Source organism: Hemitrygon akajei, chromosome 29, assembly GCF_048418815.1.
Source record: "Hemitrygon akajei chromosome 29, sHemAka1.3, whole genome shotgun sequence".
Classification (NCBI taxonomy): domain Eukaryota; kingdom Metazoa; phylum Chordata; class Chondrichthyes; order Myliobatiformes; family Dasyatidae; genus Hemitrygon; species Hemitrygon akajei.
The window spans coordinates 45,991,660-46,015,632 of NC_133152.1; the positions used below are offsets into that span (position 1 = coordinate 45,991,660).

General features: G+C 43.2%; 1 protein-coding gene across 13 annotated transcripts in view; it reads left to right on the forward strand.

Moving 5' to 3' along the window:
- agrn (agrin) overlaps window positions 1–23,973 on the forward strand; it is a 523,540-nt gene that overhangs the window by 434,207 nt on the left and 65,360 nt on the right. For 11 of the 13 annotated variants that reach the window (XM_073032309.1, XM_073032316.1, XM_073032314.1 and 8 more), the window contains 6 exons: window positions 5,638–5,743; window positions 12,194–12,580; window positions 17,708–17,839; window positions 19,139–19,266; window positions 21,885–21,999; window positions 23,382–23,501. In XM_073032309.1, the coding sequence (XP_072888410.1) occupies window positions 5,638–5,743; window positions 12,194–12,580; window positions 17,708–17,839; window positions 19,139–19,266; window positions 21,885–21,999; window positions 23,382–23,501 (988 nt within the window). The remainder of the gene's footprint in view (window positions 1–5,637; window positions 5,744–12,193; window positions 12,581–17,707; window positions 17,840–19,138; window positions 19,267–21,884; window positions 22,000–23,381; window positions 23,502–23,973) is intronic. The other 2 variants (XM_073032310.1, XM_073032315.1) reach the window with 1 other exon arrangement.

Below are 23,973 nucleotides of genomic sequence, written 5' to 3' on the forward strand. Positions count from 1 at the left end.
CGGAGGTTCCCAGGTTCGAATTCAGTCAGGCCGTTCCCAAGTACGCTTTCCATCTGTGCCGGGTTGAGTGTTGAGCTCGCAACTTGACCTCATAATACAAAGAAAAATACTGTGAAATGTCCGCGTGAGGCACGCCACACAGACTTTCGTTCCGCACCTTGTAAGGCAGGAAAATGCCCAACACTGGCCTTTCAGGCCTGAATCGACATCATCATCATCTGGTGTCCTAAACAGTTTCCCTGATTAACCAATTAACCAGAGTCCACTGTACTTGGAGATTTAAGCTTCAATGCCTTTGGATCTGTTTAAGAAATCTTTATCAACAACTGAGGTGAGAAATAAGCTTTAAAAATAAAGAAAGGCAGTGTGAGAGAACATTGAACATTGATGTGTGAAGGAGTTAATTTGGTGCAAAAATGCAATCCAAACATCAAATCCTCCCGTGAAACCTGATATAAAATTGTTCAGAAACAACAGGGTCCTGGGGTCCATTAACATCAAAATCTGTCAAAACTCACATGAATTGTAAACACAAGAGATTCTGTTGATGCTGGAAATCCAGAGTAACAGACAAAATGCTGGAGGACCTCAGCAGATCAGGTAGCATCTGTGGAGAGGAATAAACAGTCGATGTTTCAAGCTGAGACTCTTCACCAGGACTGGAAAGGAAGAGGGAAGGAGCCGGAATAAGAAGATAGGGGAAGAGGAAGGAGGGCAAGCTAGTAGGTGATAGGTGTAGCCATGAGGGTGGGTGGGGGGTTGAGGTAAGAGGCTGGGAGGTGATAAATGAAAAAGCAAAGGGCTGGAGAACAGGAATCTGATAGGAGAGGAGAGGAGAGTGGACCATGCTATGCTTAGGCACAGCAGCCACTAGGGGTCCAATCAAAGATGCATTTGTTCATCTTGTACGTTATTTTACATTTGCAAGTCACTGCTGGATACTCAGTACATCAAGTACTGCAGGATTATACCAGCATCGAGTTGCTCGATAGCAGTGGAGCTGGACTTAGTTGGTATCACTGTTCTGTTGTTGCCTGGACTTGCTGCGTACCGTTGTTCCAGGACGGTGCGCAATCCAGCAAACGGAGCAATGTCCTTTCGGATATTGGTAATATACAATACTGCAAGTCCATTCATTGGCAAGACTGATGGCGGGGGGAGCTGCATTACCTCAGTTGTGGTGAAGACTGGGCCTCAGCCACAGGGTCCTGTTAGTCACAGCGGCCTGGGGAGAGAGCAGGCACCTCTTCTGGGCGTGCTGGAGTCATGCTGGAGTCGTGCTGGATTGGGTGCTGACGTCCGTTGTTTGCTCGCTGCTGCCCTCTGATGATCACTGGGTGCTGCCCTCCAGTGTTCGCTCGGTGGAAAAACAAGCTGGATCAGGACAATCTACAGTCATGCAATTCAGGGAACTGGGCTATATTATTAATTATTTTCTTTGTGGCAATTTAAAAAAAAATCGTAACCATTTGTGCTATGTGCTACTTGCAGAGTGCTGTGTAAGATTGGTTTTGCACCTTGGCCCCAAACGAACACTGTTTCATTTGGCTACATACATGTATGGTTGAATGACATTTGAACTTGAACTTGGATAATAAACAAAGCTGTGAGGTAATATTGCAGTTATATAAAACTCTGGTTACACCACGTTTGGAGTATTGTGTTCAGTATTGGTCCCTTCATTATATGCAGGATGTGGAAGCTTTAGAGAAGGAGGGCAGAAGCCAGAATAAGGCACAAGATGGAGACAAGAGACTATTTTGGTTTCCTTTCCCTTTCTTTCCAGTCCTGATGATGGGTCTCTGCCGGAAACATTGACCGTTTATTCCCCTCCATAGATTCTGCCTGACCTGCTGAGTTCCTCCAGCATTTCACACTGATTAAACCACATGTGGTGTATTCTTCAGTTTGGTTGTCTCATTATAGGAAGGATGTGGAAGCTTTAGCGAGGGTGCAGAGGAGTCATGTATATCAACCATGGGGAGGAAGGTAGGGGCTGTGAGGTATAACCATTCGAGGTTGGAGCACTCTGGTCAGATCCCAAGTCCTGTCTGCCATTTGGTGGAATCATGCTCGTTCCCATATTCCTGTGTCCAATTTCTTTACCCTTTTGCCAAAGCTTTGATTTCTTTCAGTTGTGTAATTATTATTTCAGTAATAGTTGTGTAATATTGGTTAATTGTGCATTTGTGTTGGTTTAAATAATTCATTTTGAGTTATATGTATAAATATATGAATTGCAAACATCATCATGCTTCCAAGTGCTACTTGCACGCCTCGCGCAAAGTAACCTCAAAGTTTTCAGAATCCCAAGACTTCCTTTGAATTAGTTTAATGTTTTGAACAATTACACCTTATTGTTCAGAAATCTCTCTATCTCAGTCTTATGTACCACCAAGCACTCTATTCTCACAGCTTTGACTCCCAAGGAATTCCAAAGGTTCAAGGCCCTCAGCAAGAAGAAATACTTCCTCATATGGATTTGGGCCCCAGCATAGTCTCGATGGGCTGAATGGTCTCCTTTGGAGCTATTTGGGGAAAAATTAAGTCTACTAGCAGTCCAGTTTTGGTCTCACTTGTACAGTTGTACTCAAATTGAATACAAAATTCAGTGATCACTACTTCCTCAAGAAGTCAGAACAGAGGCCATTTCTTAAACCTGACTCATTCCCCATTACCAGATACCAGTAGTCCGTTCCCCAGTTACTTCCATGACACATAGCCCCAGGAAACTACCACGAATGCACTCAATCACTTTGTCCTCTCTAACTTAATTAATCCAATCTTCATGAGCCTTAAAGTCTCCTGTAATCTTTGCCCTGTTCTTTTAATGCCTTTATTATTTGTTGATTTATAGACTTTAAAACAATGTGACTAATGTCTCTGTGTCTGTAAATCAGTGCCTCCAGATAAAATAACTTAATGGGAAAGAAAGGGTGGCAGGGTAGCGTAGTGCTTAACACAACAATTTACAGTATCGCTGACCCGAGTTCAATACCCACTGCTGTCTGTAAGGAGTTTACATGTTCTCTCCGTGACCGCATGGGTTTCCTCAGGGTGCTCCGGTTTCCTCCCACAGCCCAAAGACATAGCAGTTGGTCATTGTGATCAGGCGAGGGTTAAATCAGGGGCTGCTGGACGGTGCGGCTGTTACTGTATCTCAGTCAATCAATAAAAACAAAAGAAAAGGAGATTAGCGTTATTTGTCACAAGTACATAGAAACATCAAAACATACAGTGAAATGCGTTGTTTTGCATCAACAAGCAGCACAATCCAAGGATGTACTGGGGGCTGCCTGCAAGTGTAGTCACACTTCCGGCACCAACATTACGTGCCCACGACTTAGCATCATTAACCTGTACGTCTTCGGAATGTGGGAGCACCCAGAGGAAACCACGCAGTCATGAGGAGAACGTACAAACTTCTTACAGACAGCAGCGGGAATTGAACACCGATTTTCCGACCGGTCATTGGTGTTGCAAAGTGTTATATCCAACAAGTTTTCAGTCTCAATATTGACTACATTCTATCAACAGGAGCAAGATTTTACATTGAATATACGTAAATTATCAAAAATTCCTTGGAAGTGCCATCACAGGTAGAAGCTTTTGGCAACATCGGCCTTCAAAATCAGAGGAATGAGTGCAGGAATTGGGATGTTATGTTGAAGTTGTAGAAGGAGGAAGTGTAAGGTCCCAGAAAGACAAGTCAAATATTTTCTCCAACACATGAGATTCCACAGATCATACACACAAGAGGTTCTGCAGGTGTTGGAAATCCAGAGCAACACACAACAAAGCTGGAGGAACTGAGCAGGTCAGGCAGTATCTGCGGAGGGGAATAAACTGTTGATGTTTCAGGCCAAGACTCTTCCTCAGGACTGGAAAGGAAGTGGAAAGAAGTCGGAGTATGACTGAGAGGAGGTGAAAGAGTACAGGTTGGCAGGTGAGAGGTGAGACCAGCTGAGGAGGAAAGAGAGTGGATGGGGAGAAGGAATGAAGTGAGAAGCTGGAAGGTAATAGGTGGAAAAAGTAAAGGGCTGAAGAAAGGATCTGATAGGAAGTGGACCACAGGAGAAAGGGAAAGAGGAAGGGCACCAGGAGACAGTGATAGGAGAATGAAGAATTATATTAAAATAAGGTTAGAAGTGGGGTGGCAGGATGGGGATACGTCTCTACCAAAGGAAGTATAAGGCACTCTTTCCCTCCACTGGCCTGCAGGTCACCCTTGGGCAAGGTGTAGCACCTGCTTAAACCCCCGATCAGGGTCATGTGAAGCCATGGGAGCAGGTGGTGGATGGTCGTATGAGCAGCTGGTGCATATCTCAAGACCTGGTTATGCGACCACTGACACCAGGCAGACAATCTCTGAAGAGTATTGATAATGGCTGGGGAGAGGTCACCTATAACCATATAACAATTACAGCACGGAAACAGGCCATCTCGGCCCTTCTAGTCCATGCCGAACGCTTACTCTCACCTAGTCCCACTGACCCGCACTCAGCCCATAGCCCTCCATTCCTTTCCTGTCCATATTCCTATCCAATACTGAACCTGCCTCTACCACTTCTACTGGAAGCTCGTTCCACACAGCTACCACTCTGAGTAAAGAAATTCCCCCTTGTATTACCCCTAAACTTTTGCCCCCTAACTCTCAACTCATGTCCTCTTGTTTGAATCTCCATTACTCTCGATGGAAAATACACCTGTCTTGTAAGAAGTACAGATATGGAATAAATGTGCAAAGATACATAAATATCAGCGTGTATTTACAATGTAAACAGCTTTGTAAAAAGTGGTTTAAAGTATTTATTGTGCATTGATGGGGGTAATAGATAAGGGGGGGGGGGTGCTACAAGAATGGTTACTCAGATTAACTGCCCAGAGGAAGAAACTTTAAAAATGGTGCAACAATTTTATTTTGTTAGCTTTTTGCACTTTCCAGAAGTAAGCTTTTTGAAAAGGCAGTTTGCACAGTGGCTTACATCCCCAGTGATTTTTCATGCCACCGTCTTTGTCCTGGGTGCATACAGGTCCTCCAGTGAAGGTAGTAATGGTACAATCATTCGAGTTGAGTATGATGTTGTCTGTAGGGGTTGTCTATTGGTGGGTCCTCAGGGCACTGTAGAGGCTGATCTGCGATCCACGTATTCTGGTGCAGTGAGGGCAGGAGTAAGTGGTGGCTGTGGTTAGTGCTTGGGTTCAGTCTCTCATCCAGGTGTATTTATTGAGTGCGATCTCTTCAATGTCCATGTTGTGTGGTGAACTTAGCTCAATGGGAGAGCGTGTGCATCACATGTATGAGGTCCTGGGTTCAGTCCCCAGCAGCTCCACACTGATGAAGACCATGAGTGACGTGAGCCTTCTCTGCTCACCGGACAGTGACGGCTGATGTGAGGGTGCTCTCGATGATGGCAGTGCAAACCTGGTGTAACTAGATTTTAAAGATAGAGGCATCAACTGATAGGAGTCAGAGACAGACAGGTGGATGGAACTGGTGTACAAGTAACTCTCACCCAGTTGGATTTCAGAGCATAGCGCGGGGGCTGAAAGCCATTCCCTGGTCCAGCATTGTTCTCTGATGCTTTGGGATATAATTCTGCCAATGATAACCTTCACTTCCTTCCACGTTGTCAGGTCTGCGGTTCTGATGGATTAACCTATGCAAATGAGTGTCAGCTGAAAACCATCGTGTGTCGCCAGGGTACAGCGATCACCATCGTGCACCAGGGGTCGTGTCAAGGTAAGGACTGTGACGGAGCAGCGGACTGGAGTGTTGTGTTGTATCGGGTCTGGGTCAGGAGCAGTGTGAGGTGAGATGGCTGCCTTAAATATGTGGAGTGTTCTCTTACTGAATCCATCACCCAAGTGGCACAGGCAAAGCTGAAAAGCCGTGGTTGGATGACAAATTCAGGGTTGTGTACTGTCATTTCCAGTACACAAGTGTAAAGGAGAATGGAATAATTGTTACTCCAGATCCGATGCAGCACAGTAAGATAAAAAACACAATAGTACTATAAAAGTACAATAAATATAAATACATTGAAGAACTTATATACATACATTGATTGTATATCCATAAAGTTTCGCTGGGCACAGGAGTGTCTGCGCACGAGGTGACTGACAGGAAATGATAACATAGTGGTGGTTAGGATGTAGAGGGGTGGGTGGAGGTGTTGGAAGGAGATTATAAATTCATTTATTTCTGGTCACATGCACTGAGATATTGTCACAGTCTGAATAGACTCAAATTCAGATTCATTTATTTATCATGTGCACTTCGAGTCATACAGTGAAATATATGGTTTGCGTTAACCACCAACACAAGCTAAGGAAGTGTAGGGGCAGCCCACAAGTGCCACCACAAATTCCAACGTCAACGAGAAAACACCAAAACACAATATACCAAAAGTCACGTTCTGCACACACGCATCTACCTACATATACACAAAGAGAGATAGAGAGAGAGAGAGACACACACACACACACACACACACACACACACACACACACACACACACACACACACACACACACACACACACACACACACACACACACACACACACACACACACACACACACACACACACACACACTCACTCCTCCAACCAGAGGACAGGCCGTCTTCAGCCGCCAACCTCCCATGGGTTGGGGATTTGCAGACATTGGGCCTTTGACTTAAACAGCGGACTGACAGAGATTTGCAGACTCGGGGTTCTGGCTATCGGGCCTCGACTTCTGGATGTCTAACCGACCATCGGCTTCAGTCTTCAAGATCAACCCAGGACTCAGCGATGACGATGAGCGAGGAGCCTGGATTATAACCCAAATTCCAGGTCTCAAAGTCTGGCCTTGCCGATGACCAAACCTGAACATGAGGCCTCAAACTCCAATTTAGGAATTAATTTAAGATGGACACTTATACACAAACATTTTGCCAACTGCCTTGCAATTTTTCCTCCGGGGAGATTTCGTTGGATTCACAGTTATTTCCTTGGTTGTTTTGAACAAAACATCTTCAGACACCATTGAGCACATGTAGAAGAGGCGCTGGCACAAGAAAGTAGCATCTAGCATCAAGAACCCTCACCATACAGGCCATGCTCTCTTCTCACTATTACCATCAGTAGCAGCCTTAAGTCCCACGCCACCAGGTTCAGGAACAGTTTCAAACCATTAGGCTCCTGAACCAACATGGACAACGTCACTCACCTCAACACAGAATGGACTCCACAACCAATCTGCAACTCATCTTCTCAGTACTATTTACTTACTTATTTATTTGCATAGTTTGTTTTGTTTTGCACATTGGTTGTTTGTCAATCTTCATTTATGTATAGTTCTTTGTAAATTCTAATGTATTTTTTTAATCTTCCTGTAAATAAAAACCATAAGACAACATATAGGAGCAGAATTAGGCCATTCGGCCCATCCAGTCTGCTCTGCCATTCCATCATGGCTGACAGATTTTCCTCTTGGCTCCAATCTCCTGCCATCCCCAATATTCCTTCATGTCCTGACCAATCAAGAAGCTATTAACCTCTGCCTTAAATATACATAAAGAGTTGGCCTCCACAGCTGCCAGTGGCAACGAATTCCACAGATATCTGCTAGAAAATGGATCTCCAAGTAGTATATGGTAACATGTACTCAGGGGCCACTTTATTAGGTAAGTCCTTCTAGTGCTGGGTAGTAATGGGCTCCTGTATCCCGTAAGCTTCAAGGTTTGACATGTTGCGTGTTCTGAGATGGTCTTCTACACACCACTGTTGTAACGTGTGGTTATTTGAGTAACCGGCACCTTCCTGTGGCCATTTCCTTCTGACCTCTCGCACTTTTACCTACAGAAATGCCTCTCACTGGATGTTTTATTATTTGATTTTGCACCATTCTCTGTTAAGTCTACAGACTGCTGTGCGTGAAATTCCCAGGAGATCAGCAGTTTTTGAGGTACTTAAACTACCCTGTCTGGCACCAGAATTATTTTACGATCAAAATCACTTAGACCACATTTCTTCTCCATTCTGATGTTTGGTCTGAACAACAACTGAACCTCTTGACCAGGTCTGCATGCTTTTATGCACTGAGTTGCTGTCAGCTGATTGACTGATTAGATATTTGCACTCACGAGCAGGTGTACTTAATAAAGTGGCCAATGAGTGTATATGTATTTTAATATTAAATTTACTTTGAACATCTGTTGAACTATTTAGGAAGTGGTGTGTTGGATATTGCTGGGGAAAATACATAGTGGTTTCCATTAGCGGCCCGTTGGCCTTCTCATGTCTGTGAATGAAGATGATGTCATTTCCTCCCCCTTCCCTCTGAGAACTTTTGGGCTAAATGAATCACATCTGGTCCTGCTCGCTAAGGGGATTGAAAATAGGAACACACTCTGAGGCTGAAATGTGTCCGAGTTCGAAAACATTCCTGGACATGTCAGCGGAAGTTCATGCACTCTGCAACAGTCATCAGAAAGCCAAAATACACATTCGGGAATGCGTTCCCAGCACAAGGAATATCTTGCACAGATGTTCCTTCATGAATGTATATTTTTTAAGCGGCAGTTGATCTCCGATGTCTCCCACTTCTCCAGGCTGCCTTTTGTGTCGCAGACACGACCTGCTGTGGATGGAATCATCACTCTTAGGTTCCACACACATACCGGTTACAGATGCAGGAAACCATGGCCTCCTATCACTTTGCAGCTTCTATGTCGTATAAGATGTATTTTACCATTAGGAAACTGGATTTCTTTCTTGGACTATGTCATTGTATTCATAGACACAAGAGGTTCTGCAGGTGCTGGAAATCTTGAGCAACACACAAAATGCTGAAAGAATTCAGCAAGTAAGTAAGTATACTATCAAAGTACAGGAAAGGAATGGAGGGTTATGGGCTGAGTGCAGGTAGGTGGGACTAGGTGAGAGTAAGCATTCGGCATGGACTAGAAGGGCCAAGATGCCCTGTTTCCGTGCTGTTATATAGTTACAAATGTATTTATTACCAAAGTATGTACAAGCCAGTATGCATTTTCTTGTAGGCGTTACAAGAAATTAAAGAAATACAACAGAATTTGCAAAAAGCTATACATAAACATAAATACATAAACAAATACCGAGAAGCAACCAATGTGGAAAGGAAGACAAATCGTGCAAATAAAAAATGATCCTGAGAACAAGAGTTATTCTCCGGCAGCTTCTATATTAAAAAATAAACTGAGACCCTTCATTCTCAGCCGGAAATGTTAACTGGTTGTTTTCCTTCACTTATTTGGCCCGAGCTGCCAAGTTCCTCCAGCATTTTGTGTGTGGTGCCATTTCATTCACCAAGTTACTGGATTCTGATGTTTTTAATCCAAGGCTCATTTGGAAGTCAAGAAAGAAGCATTACACTTGTTGCTTTACAATCGTTTTATTAAGCGCTAATAGAACAAAGGGATTTGGAAATGGGGAGAAGCAAGGGTCCAGAAGGGGAAAGGGAAAAAGAAGCAAAGAATAAAGATGGGGGGGGCAACATCTTTGGCCCTTCTTATACCCTGTAACTTACTGCTTCTTACGCTGCTGGTCCTTCAGGCTGTAATGAAGATCCTCCATCTTTATAGCCCGTAGATAAGAGACATTTCATTCAAATTTGTAGATAAGAGCTACCCAATCAGATGACCCCTATGCAAATAATGAAATATCAAGAAGCTTCCAGGAGGAGACACAGCAGTAACCACTAGGGGGCACACTGAATCATTGTATGTACATTCTGTGACTATTAGGGAAGATACTTTATATTTACATGCACAGTGGATTCTGGTTAATTGGGGCAGCCACCACCACTTATTTGGGACAACTCTTAAAGAACATAAACTAATTAAGAAAATAGCTGTGATTCCCTTTGTTGATTTTTATCCCGCTTAACTGAGGCTGGTAGTTTTGTGGCCGTTACCATGGTTAGAGCAAGCATTTTTAAAATAGCATCCCTTGCATGTTTGTGTTCAAAAAGTAGTAATTTTTGTCACATAGTTAAGTAATAAACAGTAATAAACTGTTTTGCTCACTGTGGTTTCAAGCTTTCAGGCTTGGAAATGCCACAAATGGCCAGAAGTGAACAGCTGTGTGATTATCTTCAAAAAGCAGTGATTTTTGTCGCTGACAGTTGGCAAGATACAAGCAGAAGGACAATTTAGAATTGTTTGCAGTTTCAAACAATCAGGCTTGGAGGTGCCAGAAACAGCCAAGAATGAAAATGAAACGATTCCACTACTTCAACAAGTTAGGAACCAACTAGTCAATCAAAAGAACAGAGCAGCATGTTGGTTGTCTGTTATATCTGACGATAAGAGTGAAACCTGTGCGAGAGAGTTTTTAAAGTGGAAAAGCCATCACACTGGGGCATTTCCAGCGTTCCAGTTTGTTATGTACTTCATCTAAATACATAATTTGTTACTCAGTTAAACAGTAGATTGCCCTTTTTATATCTTTTTAATTATTTCCATGAAACTTAAGTAATCGGGCAGCTGCTTAATTGGGCCAAAATGTCCTGGTCCTGATGTGTCCCGATTAACCAGAATCCACTGTATATAGGTAATTACATAAAATACCTAGCAGGCATAAATAGTTAAACTGTAAAGAAAGTAGCAATTATACAGTCTAATCCAACTAAGTCAAACAGGTTTTGTGGACTTTCAAGTCCTGTATTGCCTGCCTGAGGTTGCAACCCTTCTTGCTTCTTGCAGCAAACGAAATAATAGGTTGTGATGTTATGCTGACCGTTTAACTTGCTGTAAATCTAAATCAATCAAACCCTTCCCTCCATGTTTTTCTATCATGAAAGTGCCTATCTAAAAGTCTTTGCAACGTCTCTCATGTATCTACCTCTACAACCACCCTGACACAAACCACTCTCTGTGTAAAAAAAACCTTCTGTACCTCTGACACGCCCCCCTATTCTTCCCTCCAAACACCTTCAAATGATGCCGCTTCATATTAGCTATTTCTGTCTGGGTAAATGTCAGTAGTTCTGTGCTTCTTCTCATCTAATACGCCTCTGTCAAGTTACTTCTCATCCTCCTTCACTCCAAAGAGAAGAGCCTCAGCTCACTCAACAGAAGAAATGTTTTCTAATCCACATGAGAAACTCAACTTCGACTCTAACTCCATTTTTGCAATCCATTTTAAAAGAGCAATAAGTATTTAAATCATGATTTTACAGAGTTCTGTTTTGGAATTTTATCAGATGCAGTACTTAACTTCTGCAAGCTTAAATCTCCTAACACTAATAAACTCTCTGAAACCAGGCATTTAAAGCAGAGTATATGCGGCAGATGGTTCCTAATCATTTTGGGATATTACATGACCAACGATACAATCATCAGCCCGTGTAAAAGGTCCCAGGACAGCGAGAAGACAGGCATGTTCACTGCCAAAGCTACCTTCATCTTCCTTGCTGATGTTCCCAACAAACGGCAGTGTTCAACTGGCACAGGCTGGCCCCTCTTGTCACGGTGACCCCGGGCTGTTTTGTAACAGTGTAACTGGACCATGGAGTGTTTTATTTAGTTTTATCTTATTTAAAAGCACAGCACAGTAAACAGGCCTTTCTGACCCAATTACACCCGTCTGACAAATTAACCTACCAGCACAATGTGGGAGGAAACTGGAACACCCGCAGGAAAACCACGCGGTCTCAAGGAGAACAGATAGCGGCAGGAACTGAAGCTGGGTTACTGGCTGTGTAAAGTACTTTGTTGCCGTGCTGCCTCTCCGACCAGTCACAAACCCGTGGATGATACAGCAAGTTGAGGCAGCTCAGTTTAGTCCTTGAGAAAGATCGTAGAATTAGAACAAAAGAGTCCATTGTAGGCAAGATGTTGCTTTACTGAGGTGGTGATTAGGGTTGTGCCACTTGGTTCAAGCACCAAATTGCTGAAGGGAATTAGCTGTTCCTGAACCTGGTGGGGTGGGTCTTCAGGCTTCTGTACCTCCTTCCCCAGGGTAGCTGCAAGAAGATGGCATGGCCTGGATGGTGGAGATCTTTGTTGATGGATGTTGCCTTCTTGAGTCAGTACCTCTTGTAGAACTACCGATGGTGGGGATCTTTGATAGTAGATATTGTCTTCTTGAGGACCTGATATTTCGAGTGTACCTTAACCTTTCCTGAGCATGCTTCTGTTATTAATGGAAACCATCTTATCTCCCAGCAGGTACTCCACCAAGGCTGACCCCCACAGCCTCCAGCAGTAACGGGCTGACAACCAAATGGACAGAATCATCCCCATCGCCCCTCCCACCTACACTAAGCGAAGAGTTCATTCGATCCAGTAAGGTGGAGAAGCAAAATATAACGTATAATGAAGCAAAGCTTCCTTCTCTTCCCTTTGCACAAACCACAATAAGGCCACTGGACCAAACCAAGATCTCCACGGTTACCGGAGGCCCTGTCGTCACTGGCTACCCAGCCACTGCCCCGTCTGCGAAGCCACTCCTTCCATCCGAGCCTCCTGACCTGTCGGGCAGTGGGGACTTCAGTGGCGACGTTGATCTGGAGGCGAGTGGTGATATGGAGGCGAGTGGAGGAGAGCCTTTGGGTAATGTGATATGATTTCCTTTAGTGCAATAAGTCACCAATTCAAGGGAGTCCTTACTCTGCCATTATTGATGTACAGATATGTGAGGGTTAACCTCTGGAGCCAATATTGTACTTCCTCTAACAGAAAGGCTAATTGGTTTGGTATTGGGAAAAATATCATTTCTTGCTTACTCAAAGAATCAGTTATCTCTCAGGGGAAAAAAAAATCTTTTTAAAAATTATTTTATTATTTAGAAATACAGTACAACACAGTAGCAGGCCCAACCAGCCCTCACCACCATGTGACCAATTAACGTATTAACCGATACACCTTCGGACTGTGGGAGGAAACCCGAGCACCTGGAGGACATCCACGCGGTCACAGGGAGAACGTACAAACTCCTTACAGACAGTGGCGGGACTTGAACCCTGGTCGGTGAGGCTGTAAAAGTGTTATGCTAACCACTATACTACTGCTGCTGTGGGATTTCACTTCAAACACCAGATGAAATTCCACTTAGGAAGAGGGCAGTGCCTGAGGGTTATTCGGGACTGCCTTGAGACCATGCGATATACGGTAGGAGCTGACTTAGGCCATTCAACCCATTGAGTCTGCTCTGCCATTCTATCATGGTTGATATTTTTCTTTCACTTTGTCAGAATCAGAATCTGTTTTACTGTCGGTAATATAAATTGTGAAGTGTGCTGTTTTCTGGGATCCCAGCTCCTTACTTCATCCCATTTCCCCAGCCCACCTACTTTCTCCCTCACCTGGTCTCACCTATCACCTATAATCCTTCTTCTCCCTCATCTGCCTTCTATTCTGGCTTCTGCCCCCTGCCTTTCTAGTCCTGTTGAAGGGTCTTGGCCCGAAATGGCAACTATTTATTCCCCTCCATAGATACTGCCTACTTGCTAAGTTCCTCCAGCAATTTTTGTCTGTGCATTCTTCCCATGACCGCATGGGCTTCATCCGGTGCTCTGGTTTCGTCCCACATGCCAAAGCGCTGTGGGTTAAGGTTAGTAAGTTGTGGCATGCTGTGATGGTGTTGGAAGTATAGTGACACTTGCGGGCTGCACCCACCACCTTGCTAATAATGATGTTGCTAGTTATGTATTTCAACACTCCTGTTATTGTTATACCACAGGAAATGCACTTTATGCTTTATTTCCAACTCATTCTGTCAAGTTCAGCAACAGTCATTCGAAGTAAATTGATTACCAAAGTACACATCTGTCACTGTATGCAATCCAGAGATTCATTTTCCTGTGGGCATTCACAACTGAACACAATAGAAAAGGTGCAAAAACAAGACAGATAAAAAACCAACGTGCAGAAGGCAATAAATTAATATAAAAGAAGAAACAAAATAATAATAACAATAAAATAAATAAGTAATAAATATTGAGGGCATGAGTTGTAGAGTACTTCAAACTGAGCCTGTAATTTGTGGAATCAGTTCAGTGTTGAGGTGAGTGAAGTTATCCACACTGGTTCAGGAGCCGGATGTTTGATGGTGATGTGGGTCCTAGGGCTCCTGTAGCTCCTAACCAATGTTAGCAGTGAGAAGAAAGTATGGCTTGGGTGGAGGGAGTCATGCATGAAAGTACACGAATGTGAATCGAACAAGTAAGGTAACACTGATTAATGACATCACAGGTAAGCCCTCCCAACCATTGAGCATATCTACATGAAACACTGTCACAGGAAAGCAGCATCCATCATCAGGGACCCCTACCACACAGGATCTGTTCTCTTCTCGTTACTGCCATTAGGAAGAAGGTACAAGAGCTTTGGGACCCACACCAACAGGTTCAGGGACAATTACTACCCCTCAACCATCAAGCTTTTGAACCAAAGGGGATATCTTCACTCAACTTCACTTGCCCCATCATTGAAATGTTCTCACAACCTATGAACTCATTTTCAAGGACTTCATCTCATATGCTTGATATTTGTTGCTCATTTATTTATTTACTTATTATTATTATTTCTGCTTCTGGTATTTGCACAGTTTGTTGTCTTCTGAACTCTGGTTGAACAACTTAGTTGGGCAGTCTTTCATTGATTCTGTTATAGTTATTATTCTATAGATATGTTGAGTATGCCGTCAAGAAAATGAATCTCAGGATTGTATTTGGTGACATATGTGTACTTTGATAATAAATTTACTTTGAACATTTATTTATCAAGCAGACAGATGCAGTTAAATAATTCATGTCTTATGTCAGGTTTACTTGATAGTTTTATTGCACTTACAAATTTCACCTTGTTCTTTACTGCTGCAAGGATATTGAAATACAACATGCACTCAGAGTTCACTTTATTACGTACCTCCTGTACCTAATAAAGGGGCCACTGAGTGCATGTCTCTGATCATCTACTGCTGCAGCACATCCACTTCAAGGTTCAACACATTGTGCGTTATGTGCTTTTCTGCACACCACTGTTGTAATGTGTAGTTATTTGAGTTACTGTAGCCTGAACCAACCTGGCCATTCTCCTCTGACCTTTCTCATTAATGAGGCATTTGCATCCACAGACTTGCTGCTCACTTGGGTGTGTTCTGTTTTTTATTGCACCATTCTCTGTAAACTCTAGAGACTGTTGTGAGTGAAAATCCCAGGAGATCAGCAGTTTCTGAGATACTCAAAGCACCCCATCTGGCACCAACAATCACTCCACGGTCAAAGTCGCTTAGATCACATTTCTTCCCCACTCTGATGTTTGGTCTAAACAACAACTGAACCTATTGTCCATGTCAGCGTGCTGTTATGCAATGGGTTGCTGCCGCGTGATTGACTGATTAGATGTTTGTATTACAAGCAGGCGTATCTAATAAAGAGGCCTCTGAGTGTAATTTAGCAATATTGCAAGATCAAATAAATGAATGCAGATCATTGCTTTTGGTATCGGATGACTTCAAAACATTCCCGAAGGTTGTTAGGTGTCAGGGTAATATTGGCATCTTATCTATCTGCAAGCACAAGATAGGGATTCATTCAGAATCTGATTCTTATGAAATACCCAAGATTACAGACTAAACTAGTGAATTTCAAACACTCAGTTATTTCATTCCATTGCTCAGAAGATTGTTTTTTCCCCACCCTGCCAATTTGGTTAAAGATTAGCTTTTATATGGAACATTGAAACATAGTGTGGAGTACGTCCTTTGCCTCATTGTTTGTGATGTGCTGGGAGGGCAGTTTACAGGTGTCACTGCATTTGCCGTGAATATTCTCTGCTACTGAACCGCCTTAGCAGTTTTGGACTGAGAATTCCCAAGTGTTGGTGCTCCCTAGGCAAAGGAATTTCCCCTCAAACCTGTCTCGGGTAAACCAAACTTTTATTCCTAGACTGTGACCCTGTTTAAGGCTGGGTGAAGCATCATCCCTGTGTCAAACCCTGTAAGAATTGCAATTAATTCACCTCTGATTCTTGTTAACTCTAGTGATTAATACAATCAGGTCTTACGCAAGTAACAAAATATTTCTCAATGTTTCTAATATTAGTATATGGAAAGTGTAATTAATACTTATCTACAACAACTGGCTTGAAGGTTCAACATAGAGTCACTACAGCACAGGAACAGGCCCTCTGGCCCATCTAGTCCATGCCAGAACTATTAACCAGCCATCTCCCATTAACCTGTACTTGGACTGTAGCCTTCCCATCCATGTAACTATCCAAACTTCTCTTAAATGTTGCAATCAAACCTGCATCCACCACTTCTGTTGGCAGCTTGTTCCATACTCTCACTGCCCTCTGAGTGAAGAAGTTCCTCCCCCCCCCATTCCCTTTAAACATTTCATCTTTCACCCTTAGTTCCAGTATGATGCAGTTGTATAACACAGTAAAACATAGGAGCAGGATTTAGGCCATTAAGCCCATCATGTTTGACTTACTATCCCTCTCAACTTCATTCTCCTGCCTTCTCCCCGTAACCTCTGACGCCCTTACTAATCAAAAACCTATCAACCTTCACTTGAAGTGTACCCAATGACTTGTCCTTCCAGCCATCAGTGGCAATGAATTCCACAGATTCACTGCCCTTCAGCTAAAGAAATTCCTGCCCAAATTGTTGGAGAGGCCACACTTGGAGTATTGTGCACATTTCTGGTTACTCTGTTATAGGAAAGATGTGGTTGAACTGGAAAAAGTACAGAAAATATTTATGTGGATGTTGCCAAGCTAGAGGGCCTGAGTTATAGGGAGAGGCTGGTAGGCTAAGTCTTTATTCCTTGGAACGTAGGAGAATGAAGGGTGGTCTTATAGAAATGTTTAAAAATTTGAGAAGCATTGATAAGGTGCACTTATAGCCTTCCTTCACCTGGAATAGGGGAGTCCAAAACTAGGAGGTATAGGTCTAAGGTGAGAGGGGAAAGATTTCAAAGAGGCCTGAGGGGTAACAGCCTCACACAGAGGGTGGTGTGTGTATTGAACGAGCTGCCAGAGGAAGTGTTGAGGAAGTACAATAGTACCATTTAAGAAACACTTGGATAGGTCGATGGAGAGATTGAGCTTGGGGGGATATGGTCTAAACCCAAAATATTGGCTGTAGTTGAGAGGGCACCATAGTCAGCATGGACCGGTTGGGCCTGTGTGCTGTATTAACCTATAACTCAATGTGTTTATGGGGATTTAAGTTCCTTGATGGCATTGTAGGTTATGGACAAGAAAAGGTATATACATACAGTACTGTACAAAATTCTTAGGCACATATAAAGTGAAGATGGTTTAAAAAATAATGAAATGAAAAGTTTCCAAATAACTAAGATTACTATAAAGAGCAGTATATAGTGAAAAACAAAATCTAATCAATATTTGGTGTGACCTCCCTTTACCTTTCAAGCTGCATCAATTCTCTTAGGTACATGGTCGTGCAGTTTTATAAGAAAATCAGCTGGTAGGTTGTTCCAAGCATCTTGGAGAACTTGACACAATTCTTCTGCAGACTTTGGCTGTCTCGCTTGCTACTGTCTCTCCAGGTAATCCCAGACAGCCTCGATGTTGAGATCAGGGCTCTGTGAAGGCCAGACCATTTGAAACTATGTAAAATATTTAAGGTGCCTAAGATTTTGGACAGTACAGTAAGAGAAGCAGTCCAGAGTTCAGTTAACCTAGATTAACCTTTGTCATCCATAGTTTTCAATGACTCCTCGGCAGAAACTCCATCTTCTGGTCCAATTGAGAGATCTACATGTGACAATACAGAGTTTGGCTGCTGTGCTGACGGGAAGACGCCATCTGTTGACAGTGAGGGAAGCAACTGTCCACGTAAGTGCCTTCAAGTTAGAAATTTAGATATCAGATTTCATTACGGTTTTCAATAAAGTCCCTTATATGTCAGTAATAATAACGTTGATAATAATAAAAACTTATTTCTACAGCTCTTTTCATACCAACAATATAGTTCAATGTGCTTTACAATGGGATAAAGTGCAAACTTAAAAATAAAAGAGAAAATTATGTTGGGTAAAAGCAAGGTTAAGTAAATAGGTTTTGAGTTGGTGTTTAAAAGTGTCAACTGAGTCTGCATCTCTTATAGTTTTAGGTATTGAATTCCACAGTTTAGGAGCATAGTTCAAACAAGCTGACCTACCAATTTTCTTTTGAGGGAGATTGGTTAAATTTAATTGATGGGCGGAAGAAGATCTGCGAGCTCGAGTAAGGCAGATATTCTGGCTTCCACACGTAAATCTTTTGCTCTGGTGACTCTGGGGAAAAAGCACCCAGCTCTAAGGGGTGGAGTTTTCTCTCTATTTTTCACTGCTCTGGATGCTTGGATTATCTTTCCACGTTTGAGAAAACGTTGCTGCATAAAAATAGCAGCATTCAGCACATTGATAGTGTACTGGGATCAAATGTCCCTGGTGTTATTTTCTACAACATTACGATGTTGTAGCGGTTTTAAATTGCATCTTGGGTAAATTATCCTCTTTCCAAATGACCTAGGAGATCTACAACCAAGACAGCTTGAAATCTACAAAAATTTTCCAAACCACAAAAGCAGAAAAATTGTTTTCCTTAATTTATAAATAGTAATTTATGGAGTTAATTACAGAGAAATGTTTGTGAAATTTCTCTTCCTCAGAATCTCCAATCAAGAACAAAAGGAAATTATAACGATATTGTCCGATTGAACGATGTGACTCAATCAGGGACGTATTCATTCTGATATGAAAGTGTGGTGTCTGAATGCAAAAATGCAAAATGCATTTTAATTTCAATGTTAAAGTGAATTGCTCTAGGAGTTTTAATCTATTTATTCATTTCCATCTGTTTCTTCTCTAATAATTCTTTCTCTTTGTCTACTTAACTTCTTGCCTACCTCAATAGTTCGGAGAACTGGAACAAATATTGTGGTAACATCTGGTATTTATGCACCAAACGTACATTTGCACCTATTCCGAATGTCCTATAAACTACTAATTCAAAGACGCTCATTCTACTAACCCTAAGACTGGCACTACCAACCATTCACCTTCCAGTCAGACAGTGATGCTTGTCATTGTGAGCCAGACTGTAGATTCATCCCAACTTTCCCTTTTTGTCTCTTTATTTTGCTTTTCATAGCTACTAAGGTATTCCAAGGTGTCCTTATTTTGGAAGAAGTAGAGGGCCAGGAACTTTTTTACACTCCAGAGATGGATGACCCGAAGTCTGAACTGTTTGGTGAAACAGCAAGGAGTATTGAGAGCACTGTAAGTGATTCAGTTAACTGACCGTCCATGATTTGTATCTGATTCGTTAGACAGAGAAGAATTAGATTGTACGGAGACTGGGAAACATTCGTTCATACGTTATTTATTTGTTTGTGTAGAGATACAGTGTGGAGTAGGCCCTTCCAGCCCTCTGAGCCACACCACCCCAGCAACCCCACAGTCCTGATTATTTATTTATTGAGATAGGCTCTTTCAGCCCTTCAAGCCATGCCGCCCAGTAACCCCTCACACCACCACCAATTCAATCCCACCCTAACCACGAGACAATTTACAGTGACCAGTTAACTACTAATCGGTACATATTTGGACGGTGGGAGATACCCAGAGCACCCGGAGGAAACCCATGTGGACACAGGGAGAGCGTACAACCTCCTCAGAGGCAGCATTGGGAATTAAACCCGAGATGCTGGCGTTGTAAAGTGCTGTGCTACTGTGCCACCCCAACCCAGTCACAGGACAATTTACAATGACCATCTAAAGTGCCTGTTACGTGTTTGGACTGCCAGAGGAAACCGGAGCACTCGGAGAAAACCCACGCATTCCATACAGAACGGTGCCAGAATTGGACTCCAAATTCTGGAAGGCCCCGGGCAGTATCTGCGTCATGGTGCCCAAAATTGTTCCATTTTCAGATGTAAACAATTATTATAAGTACAAGAGATCCTGCAGATGGTGGAAATGTGTACTAACACATATAAAATGCCTAAACGAACTCAGCAGGTCAGGCAGCATCTACAGGAACGGATAAAGAGTCGATCTTTCAGGCTGAAAGCCTTCATCAGGACTGGAGAGGAAGGAAGCCAGAATAAGGTTGGGGGAGGGGAAGGAGTACAAGCTGGCAGGTGATAGGTGAGACCAGGTGAGGGGGAAGGTGGGTGGGTGGGGAAGGAAGAAGCTGGGAGTTGATTGGTGGAAAAGATAAAGGACTGATGAAGAAGGAATCTGATAGGAGAGGAGAGTGGACCATGGGAGAGAGGGAAGGATGAGGAGCACTGGGAGGAAATGATAGGCCGGTGAGGGGGCCAGTGAATGAATGTGTGATGATACTTGAGGGAGCACACCCTGGGATGTGTTGGTCAAAGTGGGGATTTGAAGAAGGGGTGGGGAAGAAGTTACTGAAGTTTAGAGAAATCGATCTTCGTGTTGCCAGGTTGGAGGCTACCCAGATAGAATATGAGAAGTTGTTCCTCACCCTGACAGTGATAAGTGAGACCAGGTGGGGGGGGGGGGGTGGTGAAGTGAGTGGATTGGGAGGGGGAATGAAATAAGAAGCTGGGAGGTGATTGGTGGAAGAGGTAAAGTGCTGAAGAAGAAGGAATCTGATAGGAGAGGAGAGTAAACACAAACAATGTTTATGTTGTGTTTGCACAAAATACTGGCAGGCAGAATGGATTGGTTTAATCTGGCATTACGTTCAGCACAGACATTGTAGGCCGAAGGGCCAGTTCCTGTGCTGTACTGTTCTAATTGGTTTCTGCTATTACTGCTTTCTGCATTCTGCACACTCATTTATCTCCCGTTCCAAGCTAATCTTTTTGCTGTGCCATGCAAGATATCAGCCCAGAGTCAGCTTGCTGGTGAGAAACAAATTGGGTATTAACGGCACTGAGTACTGGGGTTGTGGATTCATTTCCGTAGCAACCTGCCTCATTCATCCCCATTAGATCACGGCTGTGGTTGCCTTCATTCTGAATTGAAATAGACTCACTTGTCACTTTGTGGATGAGGGGCAGAGATACAGCCAGTGTCATCCAGCTGAAAATAAATTAGATTTAAGGTTCAAATCAATAGGTAAAATTTCAAACACATACTTCATTTTTATCTATTTAGTGATACAGTGCAGAACAGAACCTCCAGCCCAACACTGCCCTACAGTAACTCAACTATTTAATCCTAGCCTAATCATGGGATAATTTACAATGACTAATTAACCTACTAACTGGTATGTCTGTGGACTATGGGTGGAAACTAGAACACCCAGAGGAAACCCACACACATGGGAAGATTGTACAAACATTCTTACAGAGGATGCTGGAATTGAACTGTGAACTCCAACACCCCAAGCTGTAACGGCGTTGCAGTGACCACTACATAACCATAGCACCCCTAAGCTGCTTTTGTGCTCCTGTGACCCCCATTAGAGGCCCTCAAACACAACAGTCATCTCTTAATATTGTTCTTTGGGAATTTGGTGGCCATTACTTAAGTTTAAAATTTTCCTTTATTGTCTGGTTTGGTCCCATTCAACATTGGTTGGTGGTTAGTTGCCTCTTATGGAATGGCTGCATGCAAAGGTCACTGCAGAAGACCAAGCTTTGAACCTAATGCCTCACAAAACTCATAATTCCGAACATTGCAGGTCAGGCAGCATCTATGGAGAGGAAGAAGGAGTCATCGTTTTGGGCTGAGACCTCCAGCCTGTCGTTTGCGTGTTACTCTGGATTTCCAGCACCTGCAGATCCTCTGGTTCATAATTGCACATTTGGGTCATTGGTTACCCCGACACACATGATGAATCACTTTGTTTTCAGCCAAGTGTGTGTTGTTTCTTGCAACTGATCACTTATCCACATGTCCCACCATCTCTCCCCATCCAGCTGAACGAATTACTCGGGAACTCAAACATCAAGAAAGATTTTAAGAGTGTCCGGGTGCGTGGTCTGGGTCCCAGCAACTCTGTACGGACTATCTTTGAAGTCCATTTTGATCCAAGTAAGTGCTAACCTATTAAGTACAAATTCAAGTTCAAGTGCAGTTTATTGTCATTTAACTATACACACGTGTACCAGCAAGTGAAACAACATCTCTCTGGATCAAGCTGCACAACACAGTACGTATAACTCACGTACATAATGGCTGAGTGAACTCGGCCTTTTCTCCTCGGAGCGACGGAGGATGAGAGGTGACCTAATAGAGGTGTATAAGATGATGAGAGGCACTGATCGTGTGGATAGTCAGAGGCTTTTCCCCAGGGCTGAAATGATTAGCACAAGAGGGCACAGTTTTAAGGTGCTTGGAAGTAGATACAGAGGAGATGTCAGGGGTAAGTTTTTTACACAGAGAGTGGTGAGTGCGTGGAATGGGCTGCCGGCAGTGGTGGTGGAGGTGGATATGATAGGGTCTTTTAAGAGACTCCTGGCTAGGTACATGGAGCTTAGAAGAATAGAGGGCTATGGGTAACTCTAGGTAATTTCTAAGGTAGGGACATGTTCCGCACAGATTTGTGGGACGAGGGGCCTGTATTGTGCTGTAAGTTTTTCTGTGTTTCTATAACACATAAAGTGATATCACCACTAATAAATTAACAAATAATAAGGTGCATGTATGATACAAATTGAAAAATTGACAATAAAGCGCTAATGACATTTCATACATGATGAGACCTGCGTGGTGGTAGGGAGTTCAGTTGTCTCACAGCCTGGGGAAGAACCTGATTCCCATCTGAACAGTCCTTGTCCTAATGCTATGGTTCCTCCTGCCTGATGGTAGGGGTCAGAGAGATTGCTGGATATATCGTAGGGATCATTGACAATGCTAAGGGCCCTGTGTACACAGCACTCCTGATAAATATCTCGGATGGGTGGAAGAGAGATCCCAATGATCCTCAGAATCCTTTGTAGGGTCTTGCAGTCTGATGCCTTGCAGCTCCCATACCAGCCAGTGATGTAGCTGGTCAGGACACTCTCGATGGTGCTCTTGTAAAAATTGTAAAATGAGGGTGGAGGGGGGGAACAGAGACTCACGCCACCTCAATCTCCTCAGTAAGTGGAGACAGTGCTGCGCTTTATTAACCAAAGAGATGGTGTTGAGGGACCAGGTGAGAGCGTCCATTATGTGCACCCCTTTGTGTTGGTGTTGAGGGACCAGGTGGGAACGTCCATTATGTGCACTCCTTTGTGTTGGTGTTGAGGGACCAGGTGGGAACGTCCATTATGTGCACTCCTTGAAACTTAGTGCTCATAACTCTCTTCATGGAGGAGCTGTTTATGTGCAGTGAGGAATGGATCGAGAGTCCACTCAACTCCACCTCAAATGTAACGGTGAGGTTGCTTTCTTTCCCGCACTATGAATGTTTTGATTTATAATCTTTCCAGGGACAAGATACACCTCCCGGGATGTACAGAGGGCTCTGCTTCAGGAAGTGAAACAATCCAGGAAGAAATCTATCGTTGTGAAGAAACCAGAAGAGGACAACATCAAGATCGTGGACTTTGGTAAACAGATTTTGGTTCTCGTACAGTCAGAGAGTCCATAAGACCATAAGACATAGGTGAAGATTTAGGCCATTCAGCCCATCAAGACTGCTCCATCATTTCATCATGGCTCTCAACCCCATTCTCCTGCCGTCTCCCCATAACCTTTGACACCCTGACTAATCAAGGACCTATCCATCTCTGCTTCCAAATGGTCTAATTCTGCTTCCATATCTTACGGTCTTATGGTCAATGAACGGGTCTCAATGCTACTCCATGCTGAAATCTGCTTTGTAACACTGCCCAGACTCCCTGTGGGCTCATCTGGTCTGTGAATGTCTACCTGAAATAAATATTTATTTTTGAAATTTAGGGTCTTTACCCTTTAATTCTGCGGAAGGATTTCCCTCCCGTTATGTGCTCAAAGTCTTTCAGCATCAGAGGATGCCTAAAGACGCCATGGTGGTGTAGTGGTTTGCACAACACTATTACT